The 13,405-nt window shown below is 38.6% G+C and overlaps 1 protein-coding gene across 1 annotated transcript; it reads left to right on the top strand.

Annotated features, from left to right (window-relative positions):
• The first annotated feature begins 11,640 nt into the window (after nucleotides 1-11,640).
• LOC106338862 lies at nucleotides 11,641-12,364 on the top strand. The gene is made up of 2 exons (XM_013777742.1): nucleotides 11,641-12,053; nucleotides 12,193-12,364. Exons 1-2 carry the CDS (start codon nucleotides 11,641-11,643, stop codon nucleotides 12,362-12,364), a joined length of 585 nt encoding a protein of 194 aa, XP_013633196.1.
• The last annotated feature ends 1,041 nt before the right edge of the window (nucleotides 12,365-13,405 follow it).

The following is a 13,405-nucleotide window of genomic DNA, read 5'->3' as shown; positions in this document are numbered from 1 at the left end:
GTAAGAAAACTTCATTAGAATAGTAAATAGATATTAATGGAGTTCCAATCACAAATTATAACTTTGGATCTTCTCTCCAATCTATCAAAATCCTAGAAAACCTTGCTGTGAAAATAATAAAACTAGAAAGCACACTTTGCCTCTAACATGGTGGCAAAGCTTATATAATTAGGTTAAAACTTGTCAGGGGCAATCTTGTAAATTGGTGAAGACTTGGGCTTCAACTCGGCTGTGACCAAACGGGCTTTCTGCGTGCTTCGCTGTCGATCGATGTCAAGATATGAAATCGATCAATTATTCCTCTCCAATATCGACCGATGGTCGAGCTCGATGGTCATCTCGGGTGCTTGCTCCAAATATCTCCAAAATGCTCCAAAATCATCACTTATCTCCAAATCACTCCTGAGCTTATAAATATAATAAATAGAGTCTATAATATAATAATTATTAGTAAAAACACCTATAAACCATGGATGAAAATGGGTCAAATCCATGGTCTATCACCTCTCCACCACATACCCCTGAACACAACGGTGTATCCGAACGGAAGCATCGCCACATTGTCAAGACTGGGCTCACACTGCTCACACACGCCGGAATGTCTCTAAAACCTACTGGACATATGCCTTCGCAGCTGCAGTGTACTTGATTAACCGGCTACCAACCCATGTCCCTGCTATGGAATCGCCATTTCAGAAGCTATTTAGCACTGTCCCCAATTACCAGAAACTAAAGATCTTCGGGTGCCTCTGCTTTCCATGGCTGCGACCGTATACAAACAACAAGCTTGCGAATCACTCCACGCCCTGCGTCTTCATCGGCTATTCACTCTCTCAAAGTGCATATCCCTGTCTACAAACAAGCACTGGCCGAGTTTACACCTCTCGACACGTGCGATTCGATGAACATACAATGCCGTTTCGAACTACCTCTCCACATACCCAAACCTCAAATCCAAGCCCTGACATGAACCAAAACACGAGCCCTCAACCCCAAGCTGTTCCTGTCCCAACCCCACTGCCACTCGTACCCACGGTCTTACCGCTACAGGGACACCAGCCGATAGATCCATCCCCAACAGAGGCAGCAGTGATCAATGCAACAGGCGGCTCAAGCAACACTAAGGTATGTGATTCAAACACAAATACTGAAACACTAACCCCTCCTCCTTTGCAGACTTCTCCATCTCCACAACCACTATCTCAAACCCGCAACCTGCAACCCAAACACAACCTGAAACCCAAACACAATCTGAAACCCAAACACAGAACCCTGAAATTCAGACTCAGCAAGTGTCTCAACCCGTAACCAATCATCACCCCATGACCACCAGACGCAAAAACAGCATCACCAAACCCAAACCCAAGATAAACCTCTCTGCCTCCCCAAACCAAAACACTATCTATGAACCAAGAACAGTGAACCAGGCCCTCAAGGAAAAGCTCTGGCGCGCGTGTATGTCTGATGAACTGGATGCATTCGCAAGGAACCAAACGCTAGAACTCGTCCCACGCCAAACTCATCAAAACATTGTTGGATGCAGGTGGCTTTACAAGAACCAGTACTTCGCTAATGGACGTCACCGGTGCCGCAAGTCTCGTCTGGTCGCGAAAGGTTATAATCAGGAACGTGATCGCGACTACAATGACACTTTCAGTCCCGTTATCAAAACCACTACCATACGCCTCATCTTGGACATTGCAGTGACACGTTCTTGGCCAGTCCTTCAACTGGATGTTAACAATGCGTTCCTACAAGGAACCCTCGATAACGAAGTATATATGGAGCAACCGCCGGGTTTCATTGATCCAGACAATCCAACACATGTTCGTCGTCTTCGAAAAGCAATCTACGGTCTCAAACAAGCTCCTCGCGCATGGTACATGGAGCTTAAACGATTCCTGGAAAGCATTGGTTTTGTCAACTCCTTGGCTGATACGTCAATGTTCGTACTTCGCAAAGGCAACGACTCTATATATCTTCTCGTCTACGTCGATGATATTCTGGTTACTGGAAGCAGCAAGTCGATGATCTCGCAGGTGCTGAAGCTCCTCTCATACAGGTTTTCGGTCAAGGATCCTGAAGACCTCAACTACTTCTTGGGCGTTGAAGAACGGACAAAGGGTTGCATCTGTCCCAACGGAAATACATTTCTGATCTCCTGGACCGCTATAGTATGACTGGTGCTAAACCCGTATCCACCCCAATGGCCACTGACCATAAGCTCACAATCACCACCGGCATTCCTCTCTCCAGCAGCACAGAGTACAGACGACTTGTGGGCAGCCTTCAGTATCTCCTCTTCACTCCCCTCGACATTGCTTTCGCCGTCAATAGGCTCTCCCAGTTCATGCACTCTCCAACTTATCGTCACTGGGAAGCAGCAAAGAGGGTACTGCACTATCTGACTGGAACGCAAACACATGGCATTTTCTTCTCCTCTCAGAACAGCCTAAACCTTCATGCCTTCTCTGACACAGATTGGGCCGGACACAGTCATGACTACATCTCCACGGGAGCCTTCATCATTTACCTTGGTAGGAATCCAGTTTCATGGTCATCTAAAAAGCAAAGTGGAGTTGCAAGATCGTCAACGGAAGCGGAGTACCGCACGGTCGCAAATACTTACGCAGAAATACGATGGATCTGCAACCTTCTGTCAGAAATGGGTATTACTCTTCCACGCCCTCCTGTGATCTATTGCGACAATCTAGGAGCCACTTTCCTATGCGCCAATCCTGTCTTCCACTCAAGGATGAAACACGTAGCTCTAGACTATCATTTCATTCGAGGGCAGATTCAAAACGGCATGCTGCGCGTCTCCCACATCAACACAAAAGACCAGCTTACTGATGCCTTAACAAAGCCACTCCTGCGATCACGCTACACTGAACTTCGAGACAAGATTGGTGTGGCACATGCCCCTCCATCTTGAGGGGGGATGTTAAAGATACTACAGATCCTAGACTTCAATTTAGAATATTGTACGTAATATCGTAGGAGTAGAATAAGGAAGTAGCTTTCAATGCTGAGCCCTAGTCGGCTCCTTCTCCTCTGTATATAACTTCCATTGTACAGTATCTATGAGATATACAAGTTCTATCAATCTCTTCTCATCTTATATGGGTATGGTCCATCAAGTCTTTTGTGATGGTTGCTAATGAATATTGTTATGGTGATATGAGCTCAGATATGCCATCCATTGCATAATCCACTGTTTCATGAAAATAAAATTTCTGCTTCTTGACTAACAAGAATTTGTGTGATTTCCATATCCACCATAATATTCCAAAACGGTAAGTGTTGTTGATTAGTAATGATTGATGATTGTCCGTATAGATTGACCAAAGTATATATATATATTTTTTTGAAAGAATGTTAAATTAATTCAACCAAAAAACTGTTTTACACTTTGTGTTGCAGAGTTGGTTAAATTTTAAAAATACAAGAAACTAAAAACTATAAAGCTCTTATCATCTTGTGGCAAACCAATGGACAAGTCCTCCTTCATATGCGTGATGGCCACGGATAGAGGAAAGTCTGTTCCTTATGTTTTTATCCACCACTCCGATCAGCTGAGACGGCGTCACCGGTGGTTCTCCATGTTTCCTTTTGTTGCGCTCCCGCCAGATCACATACAAAGTAGTTTGGAAGACATATCTTATTAGGAAAATGTCAATCTGATCCTGGTTCTTATCCATGAGAAGCTGAATAATTTGGTCCCACTGAATTGTATAGCGAGTAGATAACATATTCTGTGTAAGCCCTTTCCACATCGTCTCCGAGTACTGACATTTGAAAAAGAGATGGTCTCTCGTTTCTAGAGGATCATTACAGAGTATGCACGAGCTTGTGCTCTGGGTATTCCACTGCCGTATTCTTTCACCGGTTGCTAGTCTGTCAAGAAAAGCTAGCCAAACTATGAAAGAATATTTAGGAGTGTTGAAAGTGAACCAGACCCCAGGAGACCAGTTTATTTTCGGTTGAGCCTCTCTAGTTAGCTTCCAAGTTTCTTTGGAACTGAAAGTGGCCTTGTATTTGTTCTCTCCCCTTCTCCATAGCCTGATGTCATCCATATCCGACAACCTTCTTCTTCTAATGCCCAGAATGTGATTTGCTATGGTATTCAACATCTCCACGCGGTGCCGTCTTGGACGATACGTTCGCATAACATCTTCGACCGTAGCATCCAAAGGAATCCCCATGTCAATGCATCCTCTCCGCCCCGTAATATCAAATAATATACCTTCCGGAGTCCAAATATCAAACCAAAAAGATGTTGATTCTCCATTTTGAATCTCAATTTTTATAAAACCCTTTGCGATATCTCGATATTTCAGCAATTTCTTCCATATCCAAGAACCAAGGGTCGAACTTTCTTTCACCGACCAAAAGAAGCCTTTCCTGATCAGATACCTATTTACCCATTGAACCCAGAGAGATGAGGGAGAGGAGAGGAGTTTCGAGATTAACTTCAAACTTGAGACCTTGTTCGCTTCACTTATAGATCGCAGACCCAACCCTCCTTCATCCTTCGGCTTGCAACAGTCTTTCCAAGCTACTTTAGCTTTCTTTGTGTTGAGTTCAGGACCAGACCAAAGAAACGCAGCACAAAGACTATCAATCTCTTGGATGCACTTCTTAGGTAAGCGGAAAGAAGATATCCAAAAGTTTGTCAGACTATGGATAACCGAGCTAATCAATTGAAGCCTGCCTGCGAAAGACAAAAACCTTGCATTCCAGGAACTGATTCGAGATCTAACCTTCTCTATTAATGGAGTGTAATCATTCGTTGTCATCTGTTTTGTCATCAACGGCAACCCGAGATACCTTACTGGCAAATATCCAGCTGCAAAAGAGAAGTGCTCAAGTATAGTTTGCTGCTCTGGCTCCCGAACCCCAGCCATGTAAAGGGTTGATTTTTCCATACTGATGTGAAACCCAGAGAAACCTGAAAACTCCTTAAATACCTCGAGAATGCCTTCTACAGACCTTTGTTTCCCATCCGAGAAAACGAGAACATCGTCCGCGAAACAAAGGTGTGTCAGCTTCAGACCTTGACAATATGGGTGGAAACCGAACTGTCTATTGACTGCTGCTTTGTCCAGTAACTGAGACAAGACTTGCATACAGATTACAAACAGATAAGGCGAGAGTGAGCAGCCTTGCCTTAGTCCTCTTTTGCTATTAAAATAGCCTGCCAGTTCTCCATTAATCTGGACTGAGAATGATGCCAGAGAGATACATTTTTCAATCCAAGTGATGAATTTTCCCGGAATCCCAACGCCTCTAACGTTGATAACAAGAAAGGCCACTGCACCATGTCAAAAGCTTTGGATATATTAATTTTGAGCGCACATCTAGCCGAGACTGTGTCCTTGTGATAGTTTTTCACTAACTCAGAAGCAAGTAGCACGTTCTCCATCAACAGCCTATCTTTTACGAAAGCTGATTGGCTTGGTGAGATGAACTTAGGGAGAACTTTTTTAATTCTGTTCGCCAGCAACTTAGAGATAATCTTGTATAAGACATTGCAGCAAGAGATTGGTCTATAATCTCTCATATATATGGCCTCTTCTTTCTTAGGGATCAAAGCCAGTATGGTAGAGTTAACTCCTTTCGGGAGGAACCCCTTCTCAAAAAACGATCTAACCGCGATTACCACCTCTTTGCCTATGACTGGCCAGCTCGCCTTGTAGAATTCCATTGTATATCCATCAGGGCCTGGAGATTTGCCGCAAGCCATATTGAATAGAACCTGTTTAATATCCTCCTCTGTTACATCTTGTATCAGCAACATTTTGTCTATTTCCTCACACTCGAAATTTAATATTCCTTTCAGCTCCTCCACAGATAAACACTGATAATCAGGAACTTTATGAGCTAAAAAGCCATTAAAATAGTTTACCGCTTCTGCTTTAATCTCCTCCTGAGTGGATGCCACAGATCCATCTTCCCTCTGAATTTCTCTTATTGCATTTCGAACTTCACGACCCTTAGCTGCATTATGATAATGCTTGTTGTTACCATCGCCCACCTGTAACCAATACAGTTTTGCCTTTTGACTTAGCACTTTCTCTTCAATGGCTGATAATACCGACCATCTGCCATATAATCTGTTCTCTTCAGCTAAGTTCTCCTGAGATGGAGATAACAGAGTACGTTCTTGGCTCTCGCAGAGTTTTTCCAATGCTTCTCTTGTCCTTTTTATAATGTCTCCCACCTGCGCTTTACTCAAAGCTCGTAGTTGAGGATTAAGATCCTGTACGTTTTTAGATAACCGGAAAATAGCCGAGGTGGAGCTATAGATCTCCGGAGTGTCTGCCCAGAATTTTTCCACTAGTGGGAGAAAATCATGTGACTCCGCAACCACATTGATAAACTTAAACGGTCGCTTCGGTTTTAATACATTTGCCCGAATCTGTATTCTGCACCTAAGATGGTCTGAGCAACCTCCAGCTTCAAATACACAACGAGTCGAAATATGGTTAGGGCTCTTATATGCCTTGAACTTATACTCAATATGAGATTGAGGTAAAGTTTGGACCCAAGCTGAGTTCACCAAAGTTCTATCCAACTTCTTATATGTCTCTCTCTTATTCGTCCACGTGAATTTAGGTCCCTGGAAGCTCATATCAATCATGGAGCAGTAACGTACCATCTCTTGAAATTCCCTCATACCGTGAGAGACCATTGGAGAAGTAGCATGATCTGAGTGTTCTTCTACTTCCAAAGTTTCATTAAAATCGCCCATCACGATCCAAGGCTTGTTTCTTATCATGGGAGAATCTTGGTGATTTTTTAAATCCTCCCATAGAGCTCTCCTGTCTTCCATTCTGTTGGAAGCGTATACAAAGGGGCATATGATCTCCTCTTCCGCACCTTCCATCAAGATAGAACAAGTGATCAGTTGATCACTTTTGTAGCATGGTGTCACCCTCACCCTAGGATTCCAAACCACCCAGATTTTCCCCAACCTACTGTGCTCGTAGTTAGACAGCCGTGACCAATCACGAAAAAACAGAGTAAGCAACCCTATCCGCCTTGCTCTCTTTAACCCGTGTCTCCAAAATACAACCAAATTGCAATGCACTTTTTTTTTATCCAATCTCGAATAACAAAGTGTTTAGTGGTCTTGTTTAAACCTCGGATATTCCAGAAGAAACCCGACATTAATGATTCTTTTTGAGCGACTTTTTATTCAAAGAGCATTGAACAGAGTCCTTTGCTTTTTGAACCGATGAATTTGCCAGAATCTTGTGCCAGAATATTTTTCGTCAACACTATAATTTGTGTTTACCAAATAATGACAAGGGAGTTTTGATAGTCTCCACATCCCCACAGGTTCTGAACATGTAAACAATGATCAATTGATTCTGGTTCAAAGGCACATTGTTGAAAAATAGGATCTAGATGCATTCCTCTATAATTTAACCTTGTAGTTGTGCTTAAAGCTTTGATAGAATTTACCAGAGAAGATGTTTCAGTTTTGGCACTATACTGAGATTCCTTTTTTTTTGAGAATTGGATCCCTACATGGATGGTTCACAGGATTGAAAGGCTGGTGTTGACATAGAAACCAATAATCCAAGGAGACATAATAGTTACCATCATGTGTTTAGTTCTATATCAATTGGTCATGTTCTTGTTTTTGAGAAAGATGGATCAATTTTACCAAAGTTTGATCATCAGGAGGAAGAGCTAATTGCATAATCTCCAAATTCAAATGTTTATACGGTGATGTGTTAATAAACTGGTTTACACAAAAGGTAATGGAAGTGGTCATATTCGCTGGCCATGGTGGATATACTGGAAGCCAATTGTCTCGAGAGGCAGTAATATCTTTCCCATCTCCAACTATAAACCTTGTCCCTTGCTTAAGTATAATTCTACACCTGATAATATTTACTCCCAACCATATGATTGATTGCGTCTTGTTTTTGTTTCAAACAGATGGCGATCTCAAAAATATTGGGTCTTATATAGTTTCGCAAATAAACAGTCCGGTTTATTGAGTAACCTTATTCTTGGTTTGAAAGTAATGCATCATTAAATTGGGCCAAATCTCTGAAACCAATGCCCTCTTCTTTCTTTGAATATTGATTTTTTTTTCAGGTTACACATGGAATACCACGTTGTTGATCGTTCTTTTCGCATCAAAACTTCATTTGTATTTTTTCGAATTCCGAAGTTAATTTGGCTGGTAGTTTGAAACACGGCCATCGAATAAACTAGAGTTACAATCGCCACTGTTTTCAACATAACTTCTTGACATGTTTGAGACAAAAGTTTGGAAATCCAATGGGAAGTATGTTGTTTAACTCGAGTTACAACTGCGTTTAGTCGTTTACTTTTATTTCTTTTTTCAAATTGTTCAGATAAACCTAAATACTTCTCGCATCCACCATGCTAAGAAATACTCAAAATACTTTATATCCAAAAGTAATCTTGATTTATCTTTTGACCCGTGAAATATTTGCATAAGGGGAACACCTCCTTTAAATCTCAATTCTTCTTCTTGCTATGTAAAAGAAAAAAAGAATCATCAGCACAGAAAATAGGTCTTATAGCTGGAACTCCAACGACCACTTTAATGCCATTGTTTTTTTCTTTCGTATCAGCACATATATTATACAAATATGGAGAAAGAAGATCCCGTTGACGTAGACATTGAGGTGATATTTTTCTTTTAAGGCAGAATATTGGAATGTGAATACTAGAACCAGTATCCAACTGAGGGGGTGATTGATAGAACTGATAATAAAACAGTAATAGTATGCTAATGAAGAAATATTATGTAAAGCTGTATGCTCTCATTAATGTATTTAATAAAACGATTGGTAGAGAATTGATGATTCATATTTAAATTTATCGTTTAAAATTAGTTTATGATATAATTTATTTATTTCTAAGTATATATATATATATGTATTCATTTACATATTTTTCTATTGAAAACAATGAATCATATTTAATTATACAATTTAAATTAGTTTTTAAATGTGAAATATTATTTTTTTAAAAATATTATAATATTAAAATTGTAGAGTTTATTTTTAAAATATTAAATTTATTTTGGATATAAGCATAATTTTTCATATTAATAACTACAATAATTTAATTATATATAACCATTTTTGAATTTTTATATATTTTAAATGTAAATTTTCTACCAAAAGCTTCGTATGCTCTAGCATTGATCAAATATTATTTAGAGAGTATTAGCATCTTCTAAATGTTATCCAAATTGCTTTTACAATAACTTTTGATTGGATAATAAGGAGGATGATGCCTTTACAAATGCTTGTCAATCAAACATTGCTCAGAAAAACTGAAATCTCACATCGTATATTCCAACAAGTTCCGTTTAACAATCATAAGCTTTCATAGCTTCTATATTTTAACTATTCAAATTTTAATAAATACTTAAAGTTAACATTATAACAATTTATAGTTAGAATTACAACCACCAAAATTCTAAAACCACGGCCTAAAACGAAATTTTAAACCAATCAGAACTATTATCTTCGAAGTTTGAAGGCTGCCGACTTTTTTTTTTAGAATGAATGTTAAATTGATTCAAAAAGAAAATACTGTTTTTACATTAATTCTTTCACAAACATATCCTTATGATACGCATCTTGTTTCTAGCCACACTTGGTAACAGTCATCATACTTCCCTCCCCCATCAGTGGGATCGAAGAAATTCTATTTCGCACTACCCTGTCTAACATCTTGGCGATAGTTGAAGAGCTCTCTGGTACTTCGCCATGTCGCCTTCCATTCTTTTCCTTCAATATGTGTTCACATATCTTGTGATAAATTTATGCATTCACAGCTGGTTTCCAGCCGTTAGAACCTGCAGCAAACCACTCCAGTCCTCTACATAAAGCTCCTTGAGCAGTCCCTTCATTAATCTTCCCCAAATCTCAGCAGAGAAAGTACACTCGAAAAATAAATGATTCCTTGTTTCTATGGCTCTATTGCATAAAACACAATCTGTGTTTGTGCTTTGGTCCCATTGACTCATTCTATTTTTTTTTTTGTTTAGAGCCATTGACTCATTCTATCACAGGTTGAGAGCCTGTTTTGGATCGTGAGCCACTCTAGGAAAGAGTACTTTGGTGTGGAGTGTTTAAACCAGATTGCTCGGGCCCAATCTACGGTTGGGGCATTTTATCAGCTGATTCCAGGTATTTTTCGAGTTGAAACTGTCCTTGTAATTACCTTCAGTTCATGGCAACCATGATGAGAACTCAATTTTCTTAAAACACTCAAAATTTTCATAAATTTCGGAAACAACAAAATTTTGTTGTTTTTTTAAAACACTTAAAATTTTGTTGTTTTTTTAAAACACTCAAAATTTTCATAAATTTCAATTGATGTGTATTAAAATGACAAATCTGCTGTTATTCAAATGTGGATTTTAAAACACACTTTAAAATCCAATGTTATTAATTGAACTTGTCATTTCATAAAACATTCTGAAATCCACTGTTATTAAACAAAATTTAAGTTGAAGATTTTAGAGTACTTTAATTGTTTATAAAGTGTTTGAGCAGAGTTCTATAGTTATAAAAATAAAAATCCAAATCTCACTGTTTTAGATGAGATTCTAGAGTGTTTTAACAAAAATCACATAAAATTCTTTAATTCTTCTGCAATCATCTACAAACTCATTAAAAATCAAATTACTTCAAATTTCAGATTCAATACACCCTCGGACATCTTTTGGATAAACAAAGACGTGTACGTATAGCTTGTCGTTTTTGTCTATTTCTTTGTTTTCGGGTTGTAACTTTGCTATTACTTGTAGTTTTTGTTTTTTTGTTTTTATTTTAGTAAATCACAAAATCGTATAAAATTTATATTTTACCAAAATCCCGTCAAATTCTAAATCCGTTTTGCTAGCTCCTTTGAGCTTTGGTTGTTGGAAGCACTTTCTGTTGCATGATATTAACACCTTCGAACAAGGCTCTTAATTACTTCATCCGTTCCCGAAAGTAAGATTTTCTAGAGATTTCACGCTTATTAAGAATATAATAAATATTTACAATTTAGTTTATTAATTAATTTTCTACAAACTTTCCAACTACTCTCCACCAATTAAATCTAACCAATTCAAATAGTTGTAATTAATGTTTCTCAAAAATATACAAAAATATCATAAAAATATAGAAAATCTATCTTTGTGAAACAAGAAAAAAATCTAGAAAATCTTACTTTCGGAAACGGATGGAGTAGCTTTTTGATTTGTCCCAATTCTTCAACAAACAAAATTTTGGTTATAACTTATAACTGAAGTCCACACGTTTTAATTTTATCTTCACAATTAACTCTCTAATGACGTTTGTTTATTTAGTTATACTTTTGTTTTCCAACGAAAACAACAAAGTCATTATTAAGGACGACACAGTTATAGTTATAACTTATAACCGAAACCCAAACTTTCTGCCTTTATAATTAATCCCCTTAACGGAGGATTAGTACGTTAGGTTAATTACATTTGTTATGATGTGTAAATTAGATCATTATGGTTACAAATATTCCGTTTCTGAAAAAAGATAACCTAGTTTACATATTATATATTGATCTCTAATCGTTACTTCTAATTTTTTTTCTTGGGAGACAGATACAATTATGGATCAGGGAACGAAACCAGGTTATGAACCAGATCGCATTCCACCATCGGTTTTCGCAACCACAATGACTTCTAAACAAGAATGGAGTACTCAATCTAACGATTTGTTTAGTATTCACATGGGAGATCAAAGTTTCACCAAAATGTATAAATCTGGAGAACTCTCCAATTTCGACTATACTGCTACGTATATTAACGATAACAGCAACATTGATAACAAAACTAAGTTGACGGACGCTGGAACCAAAGAGGTCAACATCCTGGAAGCGGAAACCGGACCAGAAACCGCTAATCGGGATGGCCTAATCAATGTATCTAAACCGGATCAACCTCGACAAAATCAGTTAAGTCCGACCAAGTCTTATCGCTCCGACACCAGTAATAACAGCGCAGCTTCTTTTGCATTTCCCATGTAAGTAGTTGTCCAATCTTTAGAACGGGTTACATAGTAGGAACCAGATTGGTTGGACCAAACCGGTTTTGAATTAGTTATTAGTATAAGCTCTAATATTTGTTTTAATTTTGTTTCCAAATTCATTATATTTCTGTAGATTACCAGAGTCCCAACAAGATCCGAAAACGGCACTTAAGGTGAAGGATGAAAATGGTGGAACGGATATATCAAGACCAGACCCGAAGGCCAGTTCTTACTCGGATGATCCCAAACCAGGGGACGGTGGTGGCTGGCTTTCTTGTTTTTCATGTTTCTCGGTGAAAAGTTGAGATTAGTTCTCTTTGTCAAGCCTATTTATTTAGGTCGTAGCTGTCGAAGAGACACGAGACACTAGACAAGATAAATTACTGATTTTATCTTATGTCACATAATTTAGACATGTACTATGTAATCGTAATGTCTGGACTCTGGATGGAAGCGAAAAAAAAAGAAAGTGTTGTTTGTTTTGATATAGGCATTTATACTAACACCTTCTATTTGTTATAGATTTGCGACATATTTCCTAGAGATTTGTCTCAATATGTAGCAGTCATAGAACTGTCACACTAGCTACAAATCACTACGGTATTGCTATATGTTATTGTCAAATGTATATACCTTTATTTGATAAAACTTATATTTTCTGTAAACAAATCTTACATTGTTTAATGTTGTAGAGTTCAATCACAGCTCTAACAAAATTTTGCTTGGGGATTCGCTCTTAATCCCAGATCCATGATCTTTCCCGTTGATTTAATCCTTATTCATGATTCAAGAATTTTTCACCCAGTTCACGGCTGTACCGCTACATCTGGGGTGGATACAAGATCAACAACATCCGCTATGAATGTTGTTTACAAGATCATCACTTTCTCTGTCCTGGGTATACAAACCCTAAAGAGTATACAAGAGAAGTACATGGCTAAGAGCTAAGCCTAGAATACATATCTATATCTAGCTTACTATGTCTCTCCAAGAGACGCCATGGAAGCACTCTCTGGATGCTTAAGGCTTCCGCCTCCCAGAGACTTGGCTTAGAGGTTCCAGTCGTGACATCTCCTTCTTTGTATCAGCACTTGACCTAATGGGCTTCAACGATTAGGTCCATATGTTGTCTGCACGTAACTTGTGCAAGCCGACCCAACATTGAACATGTCCGATAGGCTTGACCAAACCTCACAAAACTCCACCTGTTTGGTCCAAGTCCATAACCCTTTCTTTGTGCCGACACCTCATGATGTTTAAGCAAATCTGCTCATCTTCTGTATCTCCTTGTCTTTTTTTTATCTCGTCCCACTTCTCTTAGCTCCATCTTGAGTCAATCTAGAAGT

This window comes from Brassica oleracea, chromosome C4, assembly GCF_000695525.1.
Source record: "Brassica oleracea var. oleracea cultivar TO1000 chromosome C4, BOL, whole genome shotgun sequence".
NCBI classification, from domain to species: Eukaryota; Viridiplantae; Streptophyta; class Magnoliopsida; order Brassicales; family Brassicaceae; genus Brassica; species Brassica oleracea.
Note: the sequence above shows the minus strand (reverse complement) of the source record. Positions and strands in the feature narration are given on the sequence as shown.